At 41.0% G+C, this 27,708-nt stretch overlaps 1 protein-coding gene across 2 annotated transcripts in view; it reads left to right on the top strand.

Moving 5' to 3' along the window:
* The window catches only part of pax5 (paired box 5), a 250,032-nt gene that overhangs the window by 90,219 nt on the left and 132,105 nt on the right, over positions 1-27,708 (top strand). For both annotated transcript variants that reach the window (XM_063069223.1, XM_063069222.1), the window contains one exon: positions 13,350-13,525. In XM_063069223.1, the coding sequence (XP_062925293.1) occupies positions 13,350-13,525 (176 nt within the window). The remainder of the gene's footprint in view (positions 1-13,349; positions 13,526-27,708) is intronic.

Here is a 27,708-nt window from a genome sequence, read left to right as displayed (position 1 = left end):
GGGGACCTACATTTGTCTTAACCAATCTCTTTCTTTTCACGTATCTATAAAAGCTTTTACAGTCAGTTTTTATGTTCCCTGCCAGTTTTCTCTCATAATCTTTTTTCCCCTTCCTAATTAAGCCCTTTGTCCTCCTCTGCTGAACTCTGAATTTCTCCCAGTCCTCAGGTGAGCCACTTTTTCTGGCTAATTTGTATGCTACTTCTTTGGAATTGATACTATCCCTAATTTCTCTCGTCAGCCACAGGTGCACTACCTTCCTTGATTTATTCTTTTGCCAAACTGGGATGAACAATTGTTGTAGTTCACCCATGCAATCTTTAAATGCTTGCCATTGCATATCCACCGTCAACCCTTTAAGTGTCATTTGCCAGTCTATCTTAGCTAATTCACGACTCATACCTTCAAAGTTACCCTTCTTTAACTTCAGAACCTTTGTTTCTGAATTAACTATGTCACTCTCCATCTTAATGAAGAATTCCACCATATTATGGTCACTCTTACCCAAGGGGCCTCTCACGACAAGATTGCTAATTAACCCTTCCTCATTGCTCAAAACCCAGTCTAGAATAGCCTGCTCTCTAGTTGGTTCCTCGACATGTTGGTTCAAAAAACCATCCCGCATACATTCCAAGAAATCCTCTTCCTCAGCACCTTTACCAATTTGGTTCACCCAATCTACATGTAGATTGAAGTCACCCATTATAACTGCTGTTCCTTTATTGCACACATTTCTAATTTCCTGTTTAATACCATCCCCAACCTCACTACTACTGTTAGGTGGCCTGTACACAACTCCCACCAGCGTTTTCTGCCCCTTAGTGTTATGCAGCTCTACCCATATCGATTCCACATCTTCCCGGCTTATGTCCTTCCTTTCTACTGCATTAATCTCCTCTCTAACCAGCAACGCCACCCCACCTCCGTTTCTTTCATGTCTATCCCTCCTGAATATTGAATATCCCTGAATGTTGAGCTCCCATCCTTGGTCACCCTGGAGCCATGTCTCTGTGATCCCAACTATATCATATTCATTAATAACAATCTGCACTTTTAATTCATCCACCTTGTTACGAATGCTCCTTGCATTGACACACAAAGCCTTCAGGCGCTCTTTTACAACTCTCTTAGCCCTTATACAATTATGTTGAAAAGTGGCCCTTTTTGATGCTTGCCCTGGATTTGTCGGCCTGCCACTTTTACTTTTCTCCTTACTACTTTTTGTTTCTACCCTCACTTTACATTCCTCTGTCTCTCTGCACTGGTTCCCATCCCCCTGTTGTGAACTAACCTCCTCTCACCTAGCCTCTTTAATTTGAGTCCCACGCCCCCCCAACCATTCTAGTTTAAAGTCACCTCAGTAGCCCTCGCTAATCTCCCTGCCAGGATATTGGTCCCCCTAGGATTCAAGTGTAACCCGTCCTTTTTGTACAGGTCACGCCTGCACCAAAAGAGGTCCCAATGATCCAAAAACTTGAATCCCTGCCCCCTGCTCCAATCCCTCAGCCACGCATTTATCCTCCACCTCATCGCATTCCTACTCTCACTGTCGCGTGGCACAGGCAGTAATCCCGAGATGATGATTTTATGATCCAGTGATCAATCTCTTCTCTTTATCTGCCCTATTAGTTGTATACTCAAGGAAATTACATTTAGCAAATAAGATCCAATATTCTGCCTAAATCATAATTTGGCTTCTGGTTGTCTTGTAACCAATTCCTTTGCTTGGATTCCAGCATTTTCCAACAACTTTAATCAAGTAGGCTGGACTGCAGTTTCCTGTTTTTTTTTCTCCTCTCCTGCAATTCCCAAATTTCTGGACAGCAGAGGTATGCTCTTACCTTCCAATCCACTGGGACCCTTGCAGAGTCTAGAGAGCTTTGAAAATTCAGGACTAATGCATCCACAATCTCTGCAGTCACTGCTTTCAGAACCCTGGAGTGTAGGTCATTGGCTCTAGGGGGGTTTGGGAACTCCTTTCTTAATCTACTTTTGGTTTCTCATTCGCATTGGACCCTTCGTTCCTTATTATTTCTGGTGTGCTACTTGTGTCTTTTGTTATGTAGGCGAATACAAATATCTGTTTAACAACTCAACCATTTTCTTCTTCCTCATTATAATATTTTCTGCTTCAGCCTCAAGGGACCTATGTTTACTTTTCGACTCAGTTTATTGGCCGTTCCTTGCTGGTTTGTAAAACCTGCATAATCATCACATTCTTCTTCGCAGTCACCTTATTCTTTTGGCAATATTACATACTCTCATTTCAATCTAATCGCTTTCTTTACCTCTTTAGTGAGCGACTCATCGCTCATTTTTCCTGTTTCTTTTTATTTCCGAATGAAATATGTCTTAATTCAGCAATAAGAATTATGTGTTTAAAAATGATCTTTGTTTTATTGCCTAGCTAATATTCATTTCCCAGTCTACCATATTCAGATCATCTCTCATTCCAGATTAAGATTATAGTTTCACATTTTAGTGCATCACTGCAAAATCTCAAAGTAAATTTGGATCAATGTAAAATTCTTTCATATTATGATCATTCCTTCCCTTGATAATTGCTTAATATGAGATTATTAATTAACTCTGTATCCATAGCAGAAGATTTAAAATAAATTATTTCAAAGTTCAAAGTAAATTTATTATTGAAGTACATATATGTCACCATATACAACCCTGAGATTCAATTTATTTGCAGGCATACTCAATAAACCTGTAATAGAGTAATAACTATTATAGAATCAATGGAACACCACACCAACTTGGGTGTTCAGCCAGTGTGCAAAAGGCAACAAGCTGCAAATACAAAAAGAAACAAGTAGTAATAATAACTTCATAAGCAATAAATAAATAAATATTAATAAGTATTTCCTGGCTAGTTATAATAAACTGCCTTGAATTCATTCCAGGCATACCCTCCTATCTTTTGCCAAGTTGTTTCGGTGCTTCAAAATAAAGGTTCACATCTTCAAAGCTTACTGCATTATTGCTTTTATAGAGTACTAAGTTTTGATCATTTCTTGTTGATCTTTACAATCCAAACCCATACCTATAAATGTTTTGTCAAGATTACAAGTCTCTAATTTTACTATATCTTTGATCTTAATCCTTCAAATTAGCCGCACATTGATCACTATTCCTGGTTTTTATATGCAGTTATGTTCATTGCGAAATGTGAAATATTTATTTAAATTTTGCTTTTGTTTATCCACTATCCCTTTTAATCCAGTTTCCTGATCTGCTTTATTCAATTTATCTCTCATTTCTATGTTATAATTTTATTCAAAATTAACAATCTGTCCAACAAAATGGGCGATGTAAGAGGTCTATGGTAGTGCTGACCCAACTGGAAGCATTCTTGCCTCTAAGCCTAATAGGCATTGTTGTGTACTTAATATTTCAGTAATATTTGAGAAATATTGTAAATATATTGCTTGATTAAGCATGCTTTGTTGATTACATAACACACTTCAGACTATACCTGGGATGGCAGGTTTTTCATATGAAGAAAGACTGGATGAACTGGGCTTGTACTCGTTGGAATTTAGAAGATTGAGGGGGGATCTGATTGAAACGTATAAGATCCTAAAGGGATTGGACAGGCTAGATGCGGGAAGATTGTTCCCGATGTTGGGGAGGTCTAGAACGAGGGGTCACAGTTTGAGGATAGAGGGGAAGCCTTTTAGGACCGAGGTTAGGAAAAACTTCTTCACACAGAGAGTGGTGAATCTGTGGAATTCTCTGCCACAGCAAACTGTTGAGGCCAGTTCATTAGCTATGTTTAAAAGGAAGTTAGATATGGCCCTTGTGGCTACAGGGGTCAGGGGGTATGGAGGGAAGGCTGGGTTCTGAGTTGGATGATCAGCCATGATCATAATAAATGGCGGTGCAGGCTCGAAGGGCCGAATGGCCTACTCCTGCACCTATTTTCTATGTTTCTATATTTCTATACAAACTATGTGTATAGCATAAGACATCACCAAACCACGCTGCACGTGCGCACCCCACTGAAAAGTGAAAACCAAAAAAGAGGTATGCACGTTTATCCTCAGTTGTCCCATTTTGATTAATTTTATGTTTTGGAGTTACAAAACATAACAGTTGTGATGAGGAAGTTTTAAACGAACCTGAGATAACTACCTACCTGTTGAAGTGCAGTGCAGTGTGACATTTAAGTTTTAAAAAAAGTGCAGCATATGCTTCTTCAAGAAGGGACAGAGTGTGCTGATTTAAAAAAAAGGCAGAAAACAGACAAATTCATGGGTTCATAAACAGAGAGTACTGGGTGATAATAATGATAAGTTAAAAAAAAAGCAGAAATGGCTGGCTACATTTGAAAGATAGATGCCTTCGATTGCACAGGAGGTATCTAGAATATTGTATACTGAGTGAATTGAGCAGCATTTTGAAGCAAATGAAATATCCAATGGAAAGCAAGTGTCAGTTTTGTTGAGTGTATTGGGTGGAAAGGCTTACAGTTTACTAAGAAGTTTGACTGCTCCACAGTAAGCTTTGCTGATATTGTGAAAGTAATACAGGAACATTTAAAGCCAAAACCACTGTTGATTGCAGAACGCCTTAGGTTTCATAAGTGGAATAAAAAGAAAGGTGAGTGTATTTCAGCATGCATGGCTGAATTGAAGAAGTTATCTGAGTATTGTCAGTTCAGCGATGGGCTTAGTAATACACTGAGATATTGTTCAGCTTGTGGATTCTTACAAGAAAGCATACAGAAATGGCTCCTGGATGAAGCACAGCTCACATTTAAAACAGCAGTTCAAATTGCTGTATCAATGGAAACAGCAGCCTGAGACGCAATTGAGTCGCAGTCAGAAATGAAAGTGAGCATGAACGTTGCAACTTCTAAACAGAAACCTGCCTGGCCAAACAAATCGTGCTGCCATTATGGCAGGGGCTCAGATTCACCAAATCAAGGCAGGGTTTAAGGCGAAACTTGCAGAAAATCAACAAAGTAGGACACATATGAAGAGCATGTCAGGCAGACAAAAATAAATGGACTGCACAGGGAGGGAAAACAAGCTGAAAAATCAAGTTGCAGTTTCAAAAAGAGCACATATATCTTTGATACTATATCTTTGATCTTAATCCTTCAAATTAGCCGCACATTGATCACTATTCCTGGTTTTTATATGCAGTTATGTTCATTGCGAAATGTGAAATATTTATTTAAATTTTGCTTTTGTTTATCCACTATCCCTTTTAATCCAGTGCTGTTGATGATAAATCTGATAATGATGGGAGTGACACAGGACTTGAGATTTTACAACATGAAAATTAACAATAGACAAGCAATATGGCTTACACCGGAAGTGAATGGCAAATTAATTAAAATGGAATTGGACACTGATTCAGCTGTTTCAGTCATTTCCCAAAATGAGTTTGAACGGCATTTCAAAGATACTAAACTGAAACCCGCAGATATCCAACTAAGAATTTATACTGTTGTAGGAATGACATTTACAACAGTGAAATACAACAACCAACAATCCACATTGGGCTTGTATGTGGTAAAAACAGAAGGTCCAGCATTGTGAGGTTTTGACTGACTGAAACAACTACAACTTGATTGGAGTTCCACCTACCATTTGCATGCCGCGTCCCCTGTGAAAGAGTCAAGTGGAAAGGTATTGGGAAAGGTACTGGATGATACCATAGCAGTGTTCAAGATTGGCATTGAAAATTTTGAAACATATCAAGGGTAAAATGGTGTTAAGTGAGAAAGCTAAACCCAAGTTTTACAAAGCCTGTTCAGTTTTTTATACCATAAAGTAGCCAGTGAGCTACTGCATAGAGGCCAATGGAATTCCTTCCAAGGTTGAGTGTAGTCCATGGGAAATGCCAGTGGTCCCAGTAGCTAAGAAAAATGAGCTGGTCAGCATCTGTGGTGATTTAAAAGTCACCAGCAACCCAGTACTGAAAGTAGATCAATACTCTCTGCCCAGGATAGAGGATATCTTTGCAAAGCTTTCTGGAGAGAAACACTTCAGCAAAGTAGACGTAGCTGAGGTCAACCTACAGACGGAGATGGAAGGAGAGTCCAAAATGTTTCTCACCATAAACACTCACAAAGGGCTTTATCATTATAATAGGGTTATTTTTGGAGTAGCTTCTGATCTGCATCTGCACTCTGGCAGAAAGCTATGGACCAGGTGGTACAAGGCTGCCCAGGCACTCAGTGTTACCTGGATGACATCATTGTTACTAGTAAGGATAACAAGGAATATCTCCAAAATTTCAAGAGAGTATTAAGAAGATTAGAAGATTTTGGCTCAGAGCACAATGCAACAAATGTGAATTCTTTAAACCAAGCATCACTTACTATGGTCACACCGTTGTACAAGGATTACACAAATGTGCTTAGAAAATTCAAGCAGTGATGGATACCCAAAGGCCAAAGGACGTGTCACAGTTGCAGTCCTTTACAGGATTTGTCAATTATTATAACAGGTTCCTGGAACACCTGGCTACTGTGCTCCAGCCTTTGAACTCATTACTAGAGATTGGGAAGAAATGGCAGTGGACAAAGCAGTGTGAGGCGGCTTTCCCAAAGACAAAGGAATTGGTGATGTCAGACATTGTACTCGCACATTATGATCCACACCACCCAGTGAAGCTTGCCTGTGAGGCCTCATCTCACAAGACAAGATCACAAGACAAAGGAGCAGAAGTAAGCCATTCGGCCCATCGAGTCTGCTCTGCCACTCTACCATGAGTTATACTATTCTCCCATCTAGTTCCAATTTCCGGCTTTGCCCCCATATCCCTTGATACCCTGACTAATTACATACCTATCAATCTCCTCCTTAAACACCCTCAATGATCAGGCCTCCACAGCTGTATGTGGCAACAAATTCCATAGATCCATGACCCTCTGGCTAAAAAAATTTCTCCTCATCTCTGTTTTAAAAGGGTACCCTCTAATTGTAAGACTGTGGCCTCTTGTCCTGGACTCACCCACCAAGGGAAACAGCCCTTCCACATCTTCTCTGTCCAACCCTTTCAACATTCGAAATGTTTCTGTGAGATCCCCTCTCATTCTTCTATAGCCATCCATTAGCCTCATGAGGCCATGGATTTGCGCCTTGGAAAGTTTCCAGGGCGCAGGCCTGGGCAAGGTTGTGTGGAAGACCAGCAGTTGCCCATGCTGAAAGTCTCCCCTCTTCATGCCACCGATGTTGTCCAAGGGAAGGGCATTAAGACCCATACAGCTTGGCACCAGTGTCATCGCAGAACAATGTGTGGTTAAGTGCCTTGCTCAAGAACACACACGCTGCCTCAGCCAAGGCTCGAACTTAGCGACCTTCAAATCACTAGACGAACGCCTTAACCACTTGGCCACCTGCCAACACTTACTTCTATACTCTAATGAATACAGTCCAAGAGCCGACAAATGCTCCTCATATATTAGCCCCTGCATTCCAGGAATCATCCTCGTAAATCTTCTCTGAACTCTCTCCAACATCAGTACAACCCTTCTAAGATAGGGGGCCCAAAACTGCACACTGTATTCCAAATGAGGTCTCACCAGTGCCCCATACAGACTCATCAACACCTCCTTACTCTTATGGTATAGATTCAGTTATGTCATGTTTTGAGTGATGGAAGTGAATGGCCCAAAACCTTTGCATCACATTCCCTTACCACTGCAAAAAAACACTATGCACAGATTGTCAGAGAGGCCTTGAGTCTGGTTTGGTGTGTAAAACATTTCAACCAGTACTTTTATAGAAGAAAGTTTACCCTCATTACTGATCATCAACCCTAGTGTCCATGTTCAGTCCACAGAAGGCTGTTCCACGAACATCAGCAGCACAAATGCAGAGACGGGCTCTGTCTCCTGGAAGACAGAATTATAAGATTGAATTCAAGAGGATGACTAATCTTGGAAATGCTGATGGATTGTCCTGTTTACCCTTGGAAAAGGAAATACCTGAAAACACTATAAAAGAGGACACTCCTCTTGATGCATTGTCCCGAATACAATTGAAAGTCTCCCTATTAGACGGTTGAGATGATTCAAAGGGGAGCCAGAAGAAATCCCACACTGTCTCAGGTCTACATGACAACCCAGAATGGCTGCAGTGTGCAGCAGAAGCTCCAGATCCCCCATTTTTACCAGCACTGGGATCAGCTTGCCCTTGATAGGGGTTGCCTTATGTGGGGATTGTGAGTTGTTGCACCATCCCAGCTGAGAGTTGAAGCGTTACAGGAGTTACATGCCAGCCATCTAGGCATGGTCAAAATGAAAGTGTTGGCTTGAAGCTTTCTCTGGTGCCTAGGATAGATCAACAGATCCAGCAACCTGTTCGGGGTGCCAACACGTCCGGAAGAAAGGTATCCGAAGCTGTGAGAATCAGAATCAGGTTTATTATCACCGGCATCTGTTGTGAAATTTGTTAACTTAGCAGCAGCAATTCAATGCAATACATAATATAGAAGAAAAGAAAAAGTAATAAGAATAAATGAGTTGGTAAATCAATTACAGTATATGTATATTGAATAGATTAAAAATTGTGCAAAAGACAGAAATAATATATACTAAAAAAGTGAGGTAGTGTCCAAGGGTTCAATGTCCATTTAGGAATCGGATGGCAGAGGGGAAGAAGCTGTTCATGAATCACTGAGTGTGTGCCTTCAGGCTTCTGTACCTCCTACCTGATGGTAACAATGAGAAAAGGGCATGCCCTGGGTGCTGGGGGTCCTTAATAATGGACGCTGCCTTTCTGAGACACCGCTCTTTGAAGATGTCCTGGGTACTTTGTAGGCTAGTACCCAAGATGGAGCCGACTAAATTTACAGCCCTCTGTAGCTTCTTTCAGTCCTGTGCAGTAGCCTCCCCTCCCCATACCAGACAGTGATGCAGCCTGTCAGAATGCCCTCCAAAGTACATCTATAGAAGTTTTTGAGTGCATTTGTTGACATGCCAAATCTCTTCAAACTCCTAATGAAGTATAGTCACTGTCTTGCCTTCTTTAAAATTGCATCGATATGTTTGGACCAGGTTAAGTCCTCAGAGATCTTGACACCCAGGAACTTGAAGCTGCCCACTCTCTCCACTTCTGATCCCTCTATGAGGACTGGTATGTGTATCTTCGTCTTACCCTTCCTGAAGTCCACAGTCAGCTCTTCCGTCTTACTGATGTTGAGTGCCAGGTTGTTGCTGCGACACCACTCCAGTAGATGATATATCTCGTTCCTGTACACCCTCTCTGAGATTCTACCATCATCAGCAAATTTATAAATCACTTCCTGAAGTCCCAAAGTCAATTCCTACAACTACCACAGTGGAGGCCCTAGAACCCAAGATTGTTTTATGGCCATGCAGAGTAATCCCAATTGTCAGGAAGGTCAGAAGGCGTAAAAAATCCTCCATGGCAATTAAATCTTTAGGACTGAATGGGACAATTTGAAATTTCCTATGCTGTGGATGTGTATTGCCGTTTATAATGTATGTAAAAGTATATGACTAGCATATATCATCACGCTACCACATCATAAGTACACACCTTGCTAAGAGGTAAAAACTAAACTAAGAAGTACAGTACCAGTCCTGCTGAAGGGTCTCGGCCTGAAACGTCGATTTTACTCTTTCCCATAGATGCTGCCTGGCCTGCTGAGTTCCTCCAGCATTTTGTGTGTGTTGCTCAGATTTCCAGCATCTATAGATTTTCTCTTGTTTGTGATTAGTACAATGTTTCTCCCTCGTTCTTCTGTGTTTTACCTTCAATCAGTTTGACGTTTTGGGGTCACAAGAGGTTAAAGCCTGACTGTATACTCTTGAGTTTAAGCATTTACACTGACGTAGTGATCGCTTGCCTAGAAATGAGAGCCCTACCTGAACACAGCATTGAACAAGGGTTTTCATTTTGTTCAGTTCTGACTCTTGTTGTAAACGCTGTTGTTCAGAGATGTACGTCATAGGTTTTCAGCACAGATCCACTCTGCCCAGCTCCGTAGGTAGGGAGAAACACTTGCTGAAATGTGATCTGTACATTTCACTGAAGTGAAGTTTTTATTTGTCCCAGCTGAACAATGGCCTACTTCTGCTCCTATATCTTATGGTCTTATGGTATTCTGAACGTGACTTATTATTAGTTTCATGTCCAACTTGTCTCAAAAACTGAGAATTCTCTCAAAACCTGTGTGTGTAATTCATTTCAGAGCATCTAATCATCTTCTGGCACAAGCTGCACCCCTACTGACGTTACCCATTGTGCACCACCTATTCCCTCCCTTATAGCACAGGCTGGGGCTTTCGGGTGCAGGTAGTTGAACACTCGCAGTATAGCTAGGCATTCAATGCTGTATTCTGATGCATGGGCGCCTTTACAAAGAGACACTTTGCTGACAGTGGGAGATGTGACAGGATAGCTTCTTTAACTCCTTCCAAAGCGCTCAGAGTGTGTTAACACTGCATATAGAGACTGTAATACTTATTGTGTGGCTACCTCAGTGGTAGAGCTGCTGGCAGCTCTTCATTAGTAATCCTCTTTTCCGAGGCACGTCAGGATCTGCAGTGGTGCTAGCGGCTGCCTTAGTATTGTCGCTTAACTTTACATAAGCACTAGATACACCATGTGCCAGCATTGTGAGGGCAAACCCCCTCCACCCACCCACCACAACCCTCACTACCCACCTGAAAGCGCCTGGACTTTCCACTCGGACTCCACAGAGGCCCAAATGCGCGTACATTGGCGTACAGCAGTTGCTCCTGTGTTTAAAGTTGTTGGTAATGAGGTGGACATTGACAGCATCGTGCTCTGACCGCAGGCAGATGAGTAGAGAGCTGGTGGTGGGACTTTTAGACACTACCAAGTACTCCAGATCCAAATCTAGAAAGGCAACAGCTAGTGCTGAGACTCAGAGTGGAGAAGAGGAACTGAGTTACTCTCACAGTATGTTAAGAAAACCTCATCTGGAGACCAGGCCATTAATTGTACCGGTTGTGAATTATTAATTTTAAACATTTTTTTGTGGTAGATTAATTCACCACCATAATTTCCCTCTAGTCTTAGAGCGCAGGTGAGGGGCCAAATCAGTGAGGAATCGTTGAGAATGTGGACGGAATAAAATGCATGATTAATGTAGGATTACTGTACATTGGCGTTTATAGTCAGCGTGGAGTTGGTGGTCTGAATGTCCAGTTTTGATGCTGTATGTCTCTATGACTCTATAATAAAGGATGTTATTGTCCCTGAAGGATCAACAGAGTGTGTGTGTACACAAATGTTTATAACAAAAGATCCAGAGAATGTCAACATCGGGATCATTAATTTTCCAGTGAAATTACGCACCCTGGTGTCGCTTCCATTTCATGTCTTTCGTGTGTCTGGCTGCTCTCTCCCCCTGTGAGTCTGATGTTTGGCCAGAACTGACTGAGGCAGGAGTCTGGGATTGTCTGCCTTTCAGCATTGCTGCACAAGCTGACTCTGAGGCCATTTGAGAAGGACGTTAACGTCTTAAAATGGCACACCAGGTGACTTTTCTGGGAGTTTGGGTGGACAGTGGCAAAATTACCTGCTGGCTATCAGACAGTATTATCATTTCTGTTTCCTGTTGTCAGTCCTTATATACAGGTGTGTGTCTGCTCTTGTCAAAATTCACTCTCCCCCCCACCAACTGAGGATGAAATGAAGGGAGAAACCCCTCAGAGCTTTTTCAGGTCCAAGGTTGGCAATTGTGAAATATTTCATGCAGTATTTTTGTGAATAATGTAACTGGAGATATGGAACGTTTCATGCATGTGTTCTTGATTAGGTAAGCCAGGTGACTGTGTACCTTATGCAATAATGGCATTGTTAAAAGGGCATGAAAATTCACTGTTATTTTTGAGAAGATGAGTTTGAAAGATAGCTACTGTTGGGAGCTGAACTCCCAGTTACTATAAGATACCGAGGGAACTGTGATCACAGATCACAGTTCTGAGCTGGAAACCAGATCTGGAGAAAAATGAAAACTAGCTCATTATTTTATTAAAGTAAAAGTGTGGGGGTAGGGCGAAGGATCAGGCACATCCAATTGGTGTACTGTAAACGGGCACATGTATCATTAGAAATATGTATTGAAATAACTGATCTCTGTATATCCAAGGAGTATGGAGCTCGTCCAAACGTATCTTAAAGGTCAAGCTTTGAAATGAAGAAGCAATAAACCAGTGAAATGGTACTATCACCAAAACATGATTGATCAATTGAATTCTATCAAAGAGAGTGGACAGCCAGATTAAGTCAGGCCTGATAGGTTCAATGAGTTAAAGCATGATGTTCATTTCAGCTTCATTTCACCAGTCTTTGCTTGTGAAATTGGTCAATCAATAGAGGTTGAAGATCACATATCGGTGACCATCTTATAGGGAATATAATCTACTCCAGGCAGCCCTGGAGTCCAGCTGCCTACTCTGTAATGGAGACAGAACTGAAACTCCATCAGTATGACTGAAATGGGCTGATATCTTTGACAAATGGAAAGTATTTTTGGAACTCTGTTGATTTATCTTTTACTCGGGTCGATTTACAGAAAAAAATGTAACCATCTTGGAGGAAATATAATGATCTTACTTCAAAATATAAGGAATAAATGGATATATAGCTAAGATATGATCATAAAACTTTTTTATTTTTCTTTCTTCTACCTTTAGAAAAATATATGATTTATTTTGATCAGTGAGTGGTGATTTCTGTGGGGATGAGAGGGACAGCGTCTGGTTTTACAGAACTGTCAAAATTGCATCAGTTTTACTTTTATAACTGAAGGCCCTTGAACACAACAGAAAATCTGCCTTTGAATTTAGGGGCTTGAAAAGTCAGAATTGTGATGTGAGAATTAGTACATGTGAAGGAAATGAAGATTAAACAACTAGAATCTGAATGTGAAAGCCACAGGATTCTAGTGGCGTTTTCATACTTAAATTTAAACAATTTACAATAAGGCAATGACTTTAATTCATTCACCATAATCTTTAAGTCTCCTGTTGTTCCTCACATTTTTCAAACTGTGCTGTATAATATTTAGCAACAGAAACAATTTTTCCAGCTGTTAAATGCTTTAGAATATTTGCATATTTGATGGCTGAAAATTAAATCTGGTTGATAGATGATAAATTTTGAAATTTAACAGACGTGGTAACAGGCTCCTCATAGTGAGTCAATCACATATCTCTCGCAGTTTAAGTAAATGCATCTGCAAGTAAATCTGCAAAACACTTATTTTGAAGTTGTTTAAAGAAGAATTATCTGACAGTAGTCCATCACTGCATTTGTTATTTTGTTTTTCCCAGGCACCTCTAACACACTTTGCTAAGTCTTTTTCGTGTCTCTTTTGTAAAGGTGCTCAGGAAAATCCAATGCACAATGGACACTCCCACCCGAGCAGGGATTTTCTGCGGAAGCAGATGCGTGGCGAGCTCTTCACACAGCAACAGCTAGAAGTGTTAGACAGAGTCTTTGAAAGACAGCACTACTCAGATATCTTCACAACTACAGAGCAGATCAAATCTGAGCAGGTGAGAGAAACACCACCATACAACCTCCTCTTGAATGAACTGAAATGTAACTCTCTTCGATAAACTTCCAAGACTATGTCTGAATTATTCTTCCATCACTACAATAGCAACTAAATAGCCAGAGAGAAAAAAAACAACAGTGATCTCGTGTAAGATCAGAACATCATTTCAGAGCGCAAGTGGAATAGAATTATTTACAAAACACCAATGTGATGGGCATATACAGGCGAGGGTTTAAATAAATGAAGTGAAGTGATGGGCAGATATGTTCTTAGGCACAACACAGACGTGGGTGATTTCAACTTTTAAAAGAAGACACAATTTCAAACTCAAACACCACAGGGCCTCACAGAGAATATATTAGACATATAAAGGAGATAAATAGTTTATACTGGGCCACAGATATGTCATTCATCATCTTGAATCTATTCCACTGTCTGTCAGATTAGACCAATCCCTACCCTAATTCTGTTTGCCATTTTTTATTCCATGTTTCTCAGTACCTTTCTTCAATAAAACCCCTTTGTTTCAGGACTGCAGTCTTGTCATCCAAGTATACATAATCTTCTAAGGGAAGCGAGATCTTGATTTCCACTATTCTTTGCGTGAAGAAGTGCTTCCTGATTTCAATCCCAAAAGCCCAAGCCTAATTTTAAGGTATTGGATTCTGATAAAGATTCCTTTACCAGAGGAACTAATTTCTCTCCATCAACTCAACTGAATTCTTCTATTATTTTTGATACACAGGACTTAGCTTAGAGGTAACATCAAACCTGCCATTAATAATCCACAAGGTATGGAACCTTGAACAGGAATTTGAATTTTTCCTAAGATTATGGAAGATCTAACAAAAAGTCCAGTTCATGGGACTCCAGGGGTGGTGCAGTGGAGTAGACGTGGATTCCGCCCCGATCTTGGGTACTAGCTGTGTGGAATTTTCATGTACTTCCTGTGACTGTGATTTCTGCTTGGGGCTCTATTTTCCTCCCACCTCTTGAAGTTGAACTGATAATTGATTATTCAGAGTAAGATACCTTGTAGTGTAGGTAAGTGGCAGGTAAGTCGATGGGATGCTGATGAGCTTCAGGAAGAAAAAAAAGCTGCAAAGGTACATGGGAATAAGCAGAGAGCAAGGGAGTGATAGCATTGCTCTGCAAAGAGCCTGAATGGCCTCCTCCTGCATTGTAGCAAGGATAAGTAACTTGACTAAATGAGGAAATGCATTGCTCCATGGTAATGATTCTTCGGTTGTCTTATTCTTTACTTATTTCACTTCATATTTGAGTGATTCAAGCAACTTTGCAGCCACTGTTTGTTCAAGGCTTTCTCCTTATAAAGTGCCAGGAATTGGTGACCAGTCAAGATCATGAAATGCCAGGAATTTCACACAGTGCTAGGGAGTCTTAGGGAGTGCTTTGCTATGCAGGAGCCTGATGTGAATGGGGAGAAGGTGGGTCACCTCAGTAGTGGGTGAAGAAACTAGCATGGAACAAGGATGTCCCATCGTTCCTATACACATGGGCTTACCTAGATAATTATAAACAGACTACCTACCAATTGGCTGTTGGTCTGATCTCCAGATGTTTGACTCATGTGGACGTTTAGTGAATATTCACTTGTAGACCTGTGTGAGTGGTTGCTGAAGGAATATAGGGACAGAGATAGAATAATGATTAGAATGTGGGAAGAGAGAACATATCCAGCTATGATTGTTTGTGTAGGTGTACACGCGAATGGAGAGCTGATGGCTGAAACATAATAACCTCATCCAGGATGAGGGAGGGTGACAGAATACAGTATTAGGAACAGCAGTTGAAGAAGGAGAAATCGAGTAATCCAGGCAGGGTTTAGGAGGGAATTAGTGACCACAGTGCCAACCATTGGGGGGGATTAGGAGGGATTGGAATTCCGGGCAAAGAACAGGGAGAGAGGAGGTGGAATAATTGATGTTTGGATGGGCAAAAGGGAAGATGACTAATCCAGACAGTGTTGGGGATTAGTCCAAACAAGGATGGGGGTGGGGGAAGAGGAATAGTTCATAAATTAAGCAGTGGAACTGAATAACACACAAAAAGCTGGAGGGGCACATTGGGTCAGGCAGCATCTGTAGAGGAAAAATGGAGAGTCAACATTTTGGGTCAAGACCCTTCATGTGGATCGGATGAAACTGGACTGGACTGGACTGACATAGGATGTGAAATTTGTTATTTTGCAGCAGCAGTACAGTGCAAAGCATAAAATTACCATAAGTTACAAGAATGAATAGATAAAGCGAAAGATGAATAATGGGGCAGTGTTCATAGGTTCATGGACCATTCAGAAATCTGGGAGTGGAGGGGAAGAAGCTGTACTTAAAATGTTGAGTGTGGTTCTAAAGGTACCACGTCCCCACTAGTTGTGAAGTGAAGAGGGCTTGCTTTGGATGTGAAGGTCTTCATTGACTGACGGTGACGTCCTGAGGCACTGCCTCCTCAGTGATGGGAAGGGTTGTGCCCATGGATCTGGTTGAGGTTAAACTCATCTACTCGTAACTGACCTAAAAAGAAAGGTTTTAAAACATAAGCAATGAATTGAGAAGCAAGCTGGTAGTAGAACAAATCTCTTGTTAGTGAGTAATACTGATGACAAGATAGATTATTCTTTGACTGCCGGAAGTAGAAGTAGCAATGGACTACGATCCTGGATCTGATATGGCTGAGTCTCTGTGTCTTGGCAGTGATGGGCTTTTCCTGAAACACTCTGGTCAATAACCAGTGAGTTTAAACAACCTCAGGTCCTTCCTTTCCCAAGTAGCTGATATGACGATTCCCAGTGCTGTGATCATTTAAACCGGCTGATTTTGCTAACTCTGTAGGACAACAGGCCAGTAATCAACATGAGCTAGGTAAAGTTTGTTTCATTAGCCTGCTGATTAGGGTCAGAGTGGAGTCATTAAACAGGGACTGTGGCAAACAGCTGCTATAGTCTGTCTGATGGTCAGGAAACAGATAATTGAGAAGACAGGAAGGGACCCAGAAATTAGGTTGGAGAAAAAAATAGATTCTGCTTCGGTTTTACAACCACATTAGGCTATATGCAAATGATAATTTTTTATGGCAAGCTGATGTAATTGATAGTGCAGAAAGATGATCAGTGTCAGCCCTAGTTTAGTGTTGACTCTCTTGCCCCTTACTCGAAAGGTTGCGGATTATTATCTCGGTCCACTCACTGGTGCTAAAACTAAGCAAATACTCCAGTGCAGAGGTGATATATGGTTGGAAATTCCAATATTCTGATAAAACATTAAACTAGGTGTCTTTCGTCTCTTGGATTGCAGCAAAATACCATATCAGCATTTCAAAGATAAACAAGGGACTTTTCTCCTATGCCTTCATGAAATATTTATTTCTCAGCCAACAATAAATGAATCATCTGAAAATGATCACACAATGGAATCTCTGGGAGCTTGTGTGTAGATCAGCTTCTCTTAATTAACTTCAACGTGCTTGGTGACTTCCTGAGGCCGTGAAAGATGCCAAACCAATGCATTTTATTTTCTCATAAACAACTACACAATTAGATAATTATTCAGTAAAAAGAAAGAGCTGATACTGTTCTAGCGCTTATCATAGTTCAGTGTTTCCCAAACAATGCTGAATTTGTTGCTGTATAATTTAAACCAATCTCAGTTCTTAATTGACTTTTCCCAGTTCCTAACTATCAGCTGACAAGGAAGTTTTTACCTTGAATCAAGATTCCATAAATTATTATGCACTAATGACTAGAGATTTTTTTTGATATTGCTTAAGATATACAGTAAGTATTTTGTCCAATGATACTGAATGTTAGAATATGCTGACTGGATGGTGAATGTACAATTGGGGTGGTAGGTGATTGTACATTATGATTCAGTTTATACAGTAAATTGACATTGCAGCAAACGTGTTCTTGCAGTTCACGATACTGTAAATATTTGCATTATGAAACAGTAGTGATCTCCAAGTGAGAATATAATTTTGCACCATTTTGATTAGATGTAAAAGAATCATGAAAGAGTATAAATCATAAACACAAGAAAGTCTGCAGATGCTGGAAATCCAGAGCAACTCACACACAATATGCTGGAGGAACTCAGCAGGTCAGGCAGCATCGATGTAACTGAATAGATAGTCAACGGTTTGGGCCGCGAGCCGGGCTGAGTCCTGAAGAAGGGTCTCGGCCTGAAATGTCAACTCTCTGTTAATTTCCATAGATGCTTCCAGCATTTTGTGTGTTGCTTTATAAAAGAGTTTAGTCTATCAAGACTTCCTGACCTACATGAAGAGCAGTTCAGCCGGTTGATATTTGACTTTTTCTACCAACCCAAGACATTGTATTTTAGACTCTAACAATCAGTTGAGAAGGCCTTTACATTGAATGAGGTTTGGTTCTTTCGCCAATATCCTAAAACTGTACCCTCACGTGGTGAATCCTTCTGCTCTGATTTTATAATCCATGATGATCAATTATCCATCGAAACCAGTTATATTTGCCTGTCTTTGGCTCATAAACCTTTTCTATCTATGAACTTGTCCAGGTGCCTTTTAAATGTTGTTAACGCACCTGCCTCAGCCACTTCCTCAGGTAGTTCATTCCATATACATCTAGATTTTGACATGGTAAATGACAAGAAACATCAGAGCCGCCCAAGTGCAGGTGGGACTTTTCAGTAAGGAAGGAAAGCCTGACCAACTGCCCTTCACACTCCGTGCTACAAACCTTCCTTCCACAGTGGTCGAGCTTAACTAGATCAGGTAATTGACTCATTCCTGAGTTCCGAAAGCTGTGCCACCATCAACAGGCGTAAGTCTGGAGCGTGATAGAATTTTACCATTTGCTGAATGAGTGCAGCACAAGAGGAAATTGAACAGCACCCAGGCCCAAGGCAGCCCAAGAGTCAGTAACTCCACTACTGGTACACAATAGCTGCAGCGTGGTTTGTTCAGAAAGTGCACGATGGAACTTCCCACGCCTTCGTTGATCTGGAATTGATTTATTATTGTTACATGTATCAAGGTCCAGTGAAAAGCTTGCGTTGCATACTGTTCATACAGTGCGCTGAGGTAGTACAAGGTAAAACAATAACAGAGTGCAGAGTAAAGCGTACCAGCTACAGAGAAAGTGCAGCACAGACAGACGGTGATGTGCAAGGCCATAACAGTCGATAGTGAGGTCACAGACCCAGCTTATTGCCCCAGGGAACCATTCAATAGTCTAGTAGTGGGGTAGAAGCTGACCTTGAGCCTGAGGGTATGGGCTTTCAGACTTTTGAATCTTGTGTCTGATTGGAGAGGGCGGAAGAGGGAATGCCCAGGGTGGGTGGGTTCCTTGATCCTGTTGGCTAGTGTGCTGAGTCAGTGAGAAATATAGATGGACTCCCATGGAGTGAGGCTGATTTCTGTGACGTGTTAAGCTGTGTCTTCAACTCTCTGCAGTTTCTGGCCGTCACGGGCAGATCAGCTGCCACGCCAATATGTGATGCGCGCAAGCAGAATGCTTTGTAAGGTGCACTGATAAAAATTGGTAAGGGTTGACGGGGTCATGCCCTATTTCTTTAGCCTCCTGAGGAAGTAGAGGCATTGGTGAGTTTCCTCTGCAGTGGAGTCTACGTGGTTGGACCAGGACAGGCTGCTTGTGTTGATGTCTCCTTGGAAGCTGAAGCTCTTAACCCTCTTGGCCTCAGCATCATCGAAATAAACGGGTGCATGTGCATGGACCCCCTTTTTTGAAGACAGCGACCAGTGCATTTGTTTTGCTGATATCGAGGGGCAGGACACCATGTTATTAAGTTCTCTGTCTTCTCCCCATACTCTGATTCATAGTTATTTGAGATACGGCTCAGTATGGTGGTATCACCAGCAAACCTGTAGATGTGGTTAGAGCAGAACCTGGCCACACAGCCACGAGTGTACAGGGAGTAGAGTAGGGGGCAGAGGATGCAGCCTCGAGGGTCATCAGTGCTTAGGATAATCGTGGCACAGACGGTGCTGCCTATCCTTGCCTATCCTGATTGCAGGCCGTCGGTCAGGAACAAAATCCAGTTGCAAAGGGAGGTGTTGCATCCCAGGTCTAGAAGTCTGGAGATGAGTTTGCTTGGAATTATAGTATTGAAGGCAGAGATGTAGTCAGTAAACAAAAGTCTAACATAGGCGTCTTTACTGTCCAGAAGCTCCAGAGATGAGACCATGCAAAATATACAACTTATATCAGTTTGCAGGTAATGGCAGGAAACACCATTCCTCCAGGAAACACAGCCTAACAAAGAAATACATCTCATTTCCTTCATCACATTTAAGTCAAAATCCTGCATTCTTTTTTAATTGCGCCAGGAATATCTTCACCAACCGGGCAGCAGGAATTGATGAAGTGCTCAGCTCGACACTTATCAGAGTATGTAAGAGGTGAGCAATAAGTGCTGTTAATGCCATCAAAGATTAAAAAGTAAAATTGATTATATGGTAAGAAGTCCGGATATGATGATATAAGATGATATCTGTGACTGCAAGTAAGGTGAATATTGTTGTTGATTCTGCAGGAAGAGAATGAGGCTGTTGCAGGAAAACAATAACAAATTATGTCTATATGGTAGCCTTAATGTAAAATGTCTGAAGGCACTCTATTACAATAATTATACACCAGAATATGATACTCTTCCTTCAGACAGGAGGTCAAAACTTATTCAAAGACCTATTTGGAATGAGCTACCAGAAATAGTGGTTGATGGAGATACATTATCACCATTTATAAGGCACCTAGATAAGAATATGGACGTGGAGGTCTAGAAGGCTGTGGGCCAAATGTAGGCAGGTGCGACTAGCTTTCTGGGCTACGCAATTGGCATGGACAGGTTGTCTCAAAGGGCCTCATGACTGGCTACATGATTCTGCAACTCGAGGTTTAAAGGAATATTTTTAAACGGAACGAATGGCAGAGAGTCCAGAGCTTCAGGAAGTTTTACTATAGTGGTAATATTCAGGTGGCGAAAAACGGAAGATTGCAGATTTCTTGAAAGGTTGCAGAGCTGGAGGGGGTTGTGATGATTGTACCATAAGCTAGGCTGTGTGGTAGTATTGTAAGGTGGTGATGGTACGTTAAGCTGATTCAAGTGGTTGTATTACAGCAAGGTGTTCGCAGTGTTTGGTGGAGATTGTTATATGATAGAGTGACAGTAATATTATGATGATTACATTATATTTACATGCTGGTGATTATACTGTAAGAGGATCAAGTATGGTACAATAAGATGATGTTTGTGCTATTGTATAATAAACGGTGAGTGATTTTACAGTCAGATGCTTTCAGAGCATGATGGTGCCAGCTGTTGGTGCTGTAAAATAAAAATGCTTGAACAATAATACACAGATAGAACCTGTCAGCTTATCCTTAGTGAAGGTGAACTGTTTCGGAATGATAATTCAGCAATCTCTTGAACAAGTGTGCGTGGATTAGCATTTATTGGTGAAAGGCAAATTGTGCCAAGCTAATCTGGTGGAGCTCTTTGATGAGGCACTCTAGAGGGTCAATAAGGGAAATGTGGTTGATGTGGTGTTTATAGATTTTCAAAAGGCATCTTAAAAAGTGCCACATAATCGGCTTGTCAACAAGACTGAGGTCCATGGAATAAAAGGGGCAGTCGTCGAAACAGAGAATTGTAGTGAATAATTTTTTTTATTCGACTGGAGGGAGCTGTACAGTAAAGATTCCCTTAGATAAATATCGGATATGTCTTAAACATGGACTCAGTGGCCACTTTATTAGGTACACACACAAAATGCTGGAGGAGCTCAGCAGGCCAGGTACCATCTATGGCCGAGACCTTTCATCAGGACTTTATTAGGTACACCTATATACCTATTCATTAATGCAAATATCTAATCAGCCAATCATGAGGCAACAACTCAATGCATAAAAGCATGCAGATGTGGTCAAGAGGTTCATTTGCTGTTTAGAGCAAACATCAGAATGGGAAAAATGTGATTTGAGTGACTTTCACCGTGGAATGATTGTTGGTGCCAGACGGGGTGGTTTGAATATCTCAGAAACCACTGATCCCCTGGGATTTTCACACACAACAGTCTCCAGAGTTTTTTGTTTTGTGAAAAGCTAAAAACATCCAGTGAGCGGTTGGTCTGTGGGCAAAAACGCCTTGTTAATGAGGAGGGTCAGAGGAGAACGGCCAGAATGGATCATGCTGACAAAAAGGCGACAGTAACGCAATAATCACGCGTTACAACATTGGTGTGCAGAAAAGCATCTTTGAACGCACAACACATCGAATCTTGAAGTGGATGGACTACAGCAGCAGAAGACCATGAACGTACTCCCAGCGGCTATTTTATTAGAAACAGCGGGTACCGAATAAAGTGGCCTCTATGTGTATGTCTATGACTTGACTATACAGCGCACAATTTGCATATCTGTGAATGATAGAAAACTTTGCAGCTTAGCAGACTGTGAGGAGGAGGATGATAAATGTAGAGAACAAAGAGAGAGGCTGGTGTTGTAAGCAGACACGTGGCTAATGAAATTTATTGCTGAAAGATTTTATGTTTTGATAGGAAGAACATAGAGAGACAAGGTAAACAAGAGGGCACAATTCTAGAAGCGGTAAAGAGTGTGTGTGAGAGACGTGTGGGAGTACATTGTAAATCATTGAAAATGGCAAATCTGATGGAGAAAATGGGTAAAAGGCATACAGGGTCCAGGAGTTTGGATTCTAAAGGAACAGAGTAGAAGAGTAAGCAAATCGAGGATTGTGAACTGGCTGACAGGTAGTAAACTCCGCGCAGGAATGCATGAGTATTCTCTCAAGCGTTTTGCCACAATATACTTTCATGATTTTGATAAGTGGAATAAATGTCACATTTACAAATACGTAGATGACTTAAAATTGTGGAGAGGGAAAGAAAGTGAGCAAAGAGGAAGATGCAACAAGGCAGCAGAGTATAGAGTTAGTGCAAGTAGATTCAGAAGGAAATGATGAGTACTTGAAGTATAAGAAGAGTAAAGCTATGGGAGAAGGCAGAGCATGTTGGATTGTTATTATTCAGAATCTGATGGACTGAATGGCCTCCATCTACTATAATTTTTTGTGCCACTGTTGGTGATTTTATGATAAAATGCTGATTGTTATAAAGGATGACAGTGATTGCAACACAATACGATGCTAATTCTATTTACATTGTCTCCCAGTCCAGCAACCTTGAGATTCAGAATCTCAGCTTTATTTCCAAATGGTTCCAGGGCTCACTCCTCCCTACGTGGGTACTGAGAACCTTGACACTTCTGGGTATCCCAATTTTAGTCACTCTGTGTTTTTGGTTGTCAAGTTCCTAAGCTCTGTAATTCCCCATCTAAGACCATCTCTCCATTTTCCCACCCTTCTTCTAGGATGCTACTTAAAATGTATCTCTGACCAAGGTTTGATTGTCTGCCCCAATATCTCATATGTGTCTCTGCTACAGTTTTGTCTGGGAACATACTTACTGAAACACCTAGGGCAATTCTACTCCGGGTAATGAAACTCCATAAATGTAAGTTGTTGTAATATAGTCAGATGAGGCAAGAGGGGTATTTATTTATCCTGCGATACATCACTGAATAACCCCTTCTGGCCTTTTGAGCCGTTCTGCCCCAGAAAACGCATATGTAACTCGAACCTAATCATGGGACAATTTACAATATAACTTCTATTTTATCACTGGGCGCCATGATAATATAGTATGTCTTTGGGAGGAAACTGGAGCACCAGGGAAAACCCATGTGTTCCACAGGAAGGACGTATAGACTCCTTGATGCTGGGATCGAACTCTGAACTCTGAACTCCGACACACCGAGTTGTAATAGCATTGCACTAACTGCTACGTTGCCACAGCGCCAGACAAATAGAAGTTACATTGTAAGTTGACTATTGTATTATGAGGTGGTATGGTACTGTAAGAGTGTGATTACATAATAAGATGCCCTGAATGTACAGAGAGTACATTCTAGTGTGATTCTATGGTATAATGGTGACATATATAGAAATGCAGGTGTCAGTCAGAAAGGAAGTGGTACTTGTGTAATGTCACATTGGCTGTACAATAGAGCATGGTGTGATTGAACAGTACGACACAGCAAGATATTGATGTTACTGCAAAATAATTAAGTGTAATCAGGACAGCATGGCAGCATAAGACGATGACAGAACACGTGACATGGGTGCGATTCCGCCACTATCTGTACAGATTTGGTACACTCTCCCAGTGACCACGTAGGTTTCCTCCAAGTGCTCCAGCTTCCTCCCATGTTCCAATGACATACGAGTCATTGGGCCGGAAGGGCTGCTACCGTGCTTTCAGTTTAAATAAAATAACATAAAATGTAAAGAGGCTTTACATTATACTGATGACTGTATACTGACTTGATCGTGAATGAATGGGAAATGGTTGTATGATTAGGCACATATTGTACTGGGCATCCAGGAATGTGCCAGCAACAGCAGAACTTTATTCCACCGTGATCCATCACCTCATGCTGTGGCATATCCCTCACTCTAATATTGCTTTCGAGCGAGACGACCGGCTCGAGTTCAGTGAGGATGGGAAGATGCAGGTCATTGCACAGAGTGATGAGAGAAGATGGACGTGCCTGTGTAGAGCATTTCACATTATCAGGACACTTTACAGCCAATGGTCTACTTTGCAAAGACCTTGCTGCACTTTGCAGAATATAACAAACAATTTACACATATTAATAAGATCTATTCAGCAATCTATTAAAAAATTTTTTTTGGTTAATGTGATCTTAAACAATACAGAGTATACGCCTTCCTTCTTCAGAGCAGGAAATATTATGTCAAACTAAGAAGGTAGACGAAGTTTGAGGTTAATCTCTCATCTGACACTTCTGACAGTGTGGCACTCGTTCAGCCCGATGTCAGTGTGGATTATGTGCTCAGATCCCTAATCCCTGTAGGTGATAGGACAATAAAATAATGATTGTATGGTGTGATCTTGAAACTGCGAGGCTGAAGGATTCTCTGGATTGAATGATTTTCAGCAAGCTGTTGCTTTCCTCTATTTTATTCAAAGTACTGAAACTGAAGGAAGTGTTCATTGTCAGTGAACTTGGCTTCATCCCTCAACCTTGATTATCTGTCTGTATTGATCGCCCAATTGATTGCTCTGCCTTTCCTTTTTTTTGCTCGAGGCACGGTACTGATAACCAAGAAAGAAATATCACTGAGAGAAATTCTGCTACTCAGCTCATTTATTTTGTTTTTGATTTGAACTATATATTGCAATCAGTTGATCCAATAACTCACCCATAAAAATTGTTCTTATCCAGAGCAGTAAGATAGTTAGTTCTGTATACGGATACTCTGTTGTGTCATGGGTTCAAAAATTAGTTTGGTATAGAGAATATATGGTATCAGATATCTTACTTTTATTTCCATTTGAATGACCCTATTGCTGATTTTCCAGTTACTCCTGTGTTGGTTTGCAGCCCAGCCTCTTATTCCTGCGGACGGTAAATAGCCACTTTATATTGGATCTAAAAGGCCTACCTTAGCTGAACACATATATATCCTATTATCTACTGTTATCTACTGTTTAGTTTACAACGGTCTATTTCTACAATCTTTTCTGTAATCTAATAATTTCTTCTACTTTTATACTGGTTGTGTTCCACACTTGTAAAATACTGTATCTTTCTTAGTCAGCCTTTCTAGACCTGTGGGTGATTCATATAATATCATTTTGACTCTATACTTTCAATATTTTTCTTTACATTAGCAACTGAATAATAAATGCTGCAGGGGACAACACAAATATTTAAATGGAAATAACACTCCTGGGCTGCCCCAGCAGACCCTTAGATGTGTTGGTTGTTAACGTAAAATGATACATTTCACTGAATGGTTTAAAGTCAATGTAAATGCTATTAGAGCACATATATGGCACCATATACAACCCTGAGATTCAGTTTCTTGTGGGCATACTCAGCAAATCTATAGAATAGCAACTACAATATGATCAATGAAAGATCAACTGGAGTGCAGAAGACAACAAACTATGCAAATGCAAATATAAATAAATAGCAATAAATAATGAGATCATGAGATAAAGAGTCTTTAAAGTGAGATCGTTGGTTGTGGGAACATCTCAACAGATGTGCAGGTGAGTGTAGTTAACATGTATATGATACTGTAAATCTGAATCTGAGCTGATACTAGTGTACTTGAACATTAACTATTTCCAGTCTATCTGGTCAAAGATACAATATTTTGACAGGATTTAAATCTATTAGTGTGAGTTAGCAGTTTAGTGACAAATAGTCAAGGCATTGCAATGTGCAATACTACTATCTGGACAGTAATGTGTTTCAAATCAATGGCTTAACAGCCGCGTTAACAACAAAAAGGCCTGCAGTATCATTGTTGTGTATTCTCATCTTAATTTATAATGTGGTCTCATTATAATTTAAATCTCATAAATAAATCACAGTTATTCACATTAGAATCTGAAAAGAGTTAGTTTTCCTTTAAAGATAATGAAACTGCATTTGCTTAAAAAAACAGCCAGCGTTTGGAAAGTCACAGTAAATTTTCTGTAGAGCCTTTATTTCTCCCCCCCCACTCTTTTCCCCTGTTCCCCACATCCACCTCCTACTCTTCATTTATCAGTAAAACCAGCAAGGCAGGCATCTTCTCTGTCCACTGATCCATTCTGAGTGGCCAGTGATATACCATGTTAAACTACTTTCCTAGGGTCCGACCCATACAGACAGTAACCCCTTTGTTGTTCCCTTCAGTCACTGGTAGCTTAGTGATGAGATTATTGGACTGGTATCCAGAGGCCTGAATCACTGAACCTGAAATGTGAATTTGATTCCCATTATGGTAGCTGGAGAATTCAAATTCACCCAGTTAAGTACACTCAGTGGCCACTTTATTAGGTACGCCCTGTATGTTGATGGTCCCCTGCTGCCGTAGAGGTTCGAAGCATTGTGCATTCAACACTTCATCCAATGAGTTAGCCTCATCATCCTGTCACCTTGAACCAGTCTGGCCATTCTCCTTGGCCTTCTCTCATTAATAAAGTGTTTCCACCCACAGAGCTGCTGCACACAGCATTTCACTTTTGGCACCATTCCCTGTAAACTCGAGAGACTGTTGTGGGTGAAGTTCCCAGGAGATCAGAAGTTTCTGAGATACTCAAACCACCCCATCTGGCATCAACATTTATTCCATGGTCAAAGTCACATAGATCACATTTCATCCCCAATCTGATGTTTGGTCTGAACAACAACTGAATCAGTTGAATCAGAATCAGAATCAGGTATATTATCACCGGCATGTGATGTGAAATTTGTTAACTTGGCAGCAGCATTTCAATGCAATACATAATCTAGCAGAGAAAAAAAATAAAAATAATAATGAATGAACAAGTAAATCAATTACATACACAGAATAGATTAAAAAAACGTGCAACTAAAGAAATACTGTATATTAAAAAAAAAGTGAGGTAGTATCCAAAGATTCAATGTCCATTTAGGAAGTGGATGGCAGAGGGGAAGAAGCTGTTCCTGAATCACTGAGTGTGTGCCTTCAGGCTTCTGTACCTCCTACCTGATGGTATCAGTGAGAAAAGGGCATACCCTGCGTGCTGGAGGTCCTTAATAATGGGGGCTGCCTTTCTGAGACACTGCTCCCTACAGATGTCCTGGGAACTTTGTAGGCTAGTACCCAAGATGGAGCTGACTAGACTTACAAACTTCTGAAGCTTCTTTTGGTCCTGTGCAGTAGCCGCTCCATACCAGTGATGCAGCCTGTCAGAATGCTCTCCACGGTGCAACTATAGAAGTTTTTGAGTGTATTTGTTGACATGCCAAATCTCTTCAAACTCCTAATAAAGTATAGCTGCTGTCTTGCCTTCTTTATAACTTCATCGATATGTTGGGACTAGGATAGATCCTCAGAGATCTTGTCACCCAGGAACTCAAAGCTGCCCACTCTCTCCACTTGTGATCCCTCTATGAGGATTGGTATGTGTTCCTTCGTCTTACCCTTCCTGATGTCCACAATCAGCTCTTTTGTCTTACTGATACTGAGTGCCAGCTTGATGCTGTGGCACCACTCCACTAGTTGGCACCTCTGGGCCATGTCTGCATTGAGTTGCTGT

This window comes from Mobula hypostoma, chromosome 16 (genome assembly GCF_963921235.1).
Source record: "Mobula hypostoma chromosome 16, sMobHyp1.1, whole genome shotgun sequence".
NCBI classification, from domain to species: Eukaryota; Metazoa; Chordata; class Chondrichthyes; order Myliobatiformes; family Myliobatidae; genus Mobula; species Mobula hypostoma.
This window is presented reverse-complemented; position numbering and strand designations above follow the sequence as displayed.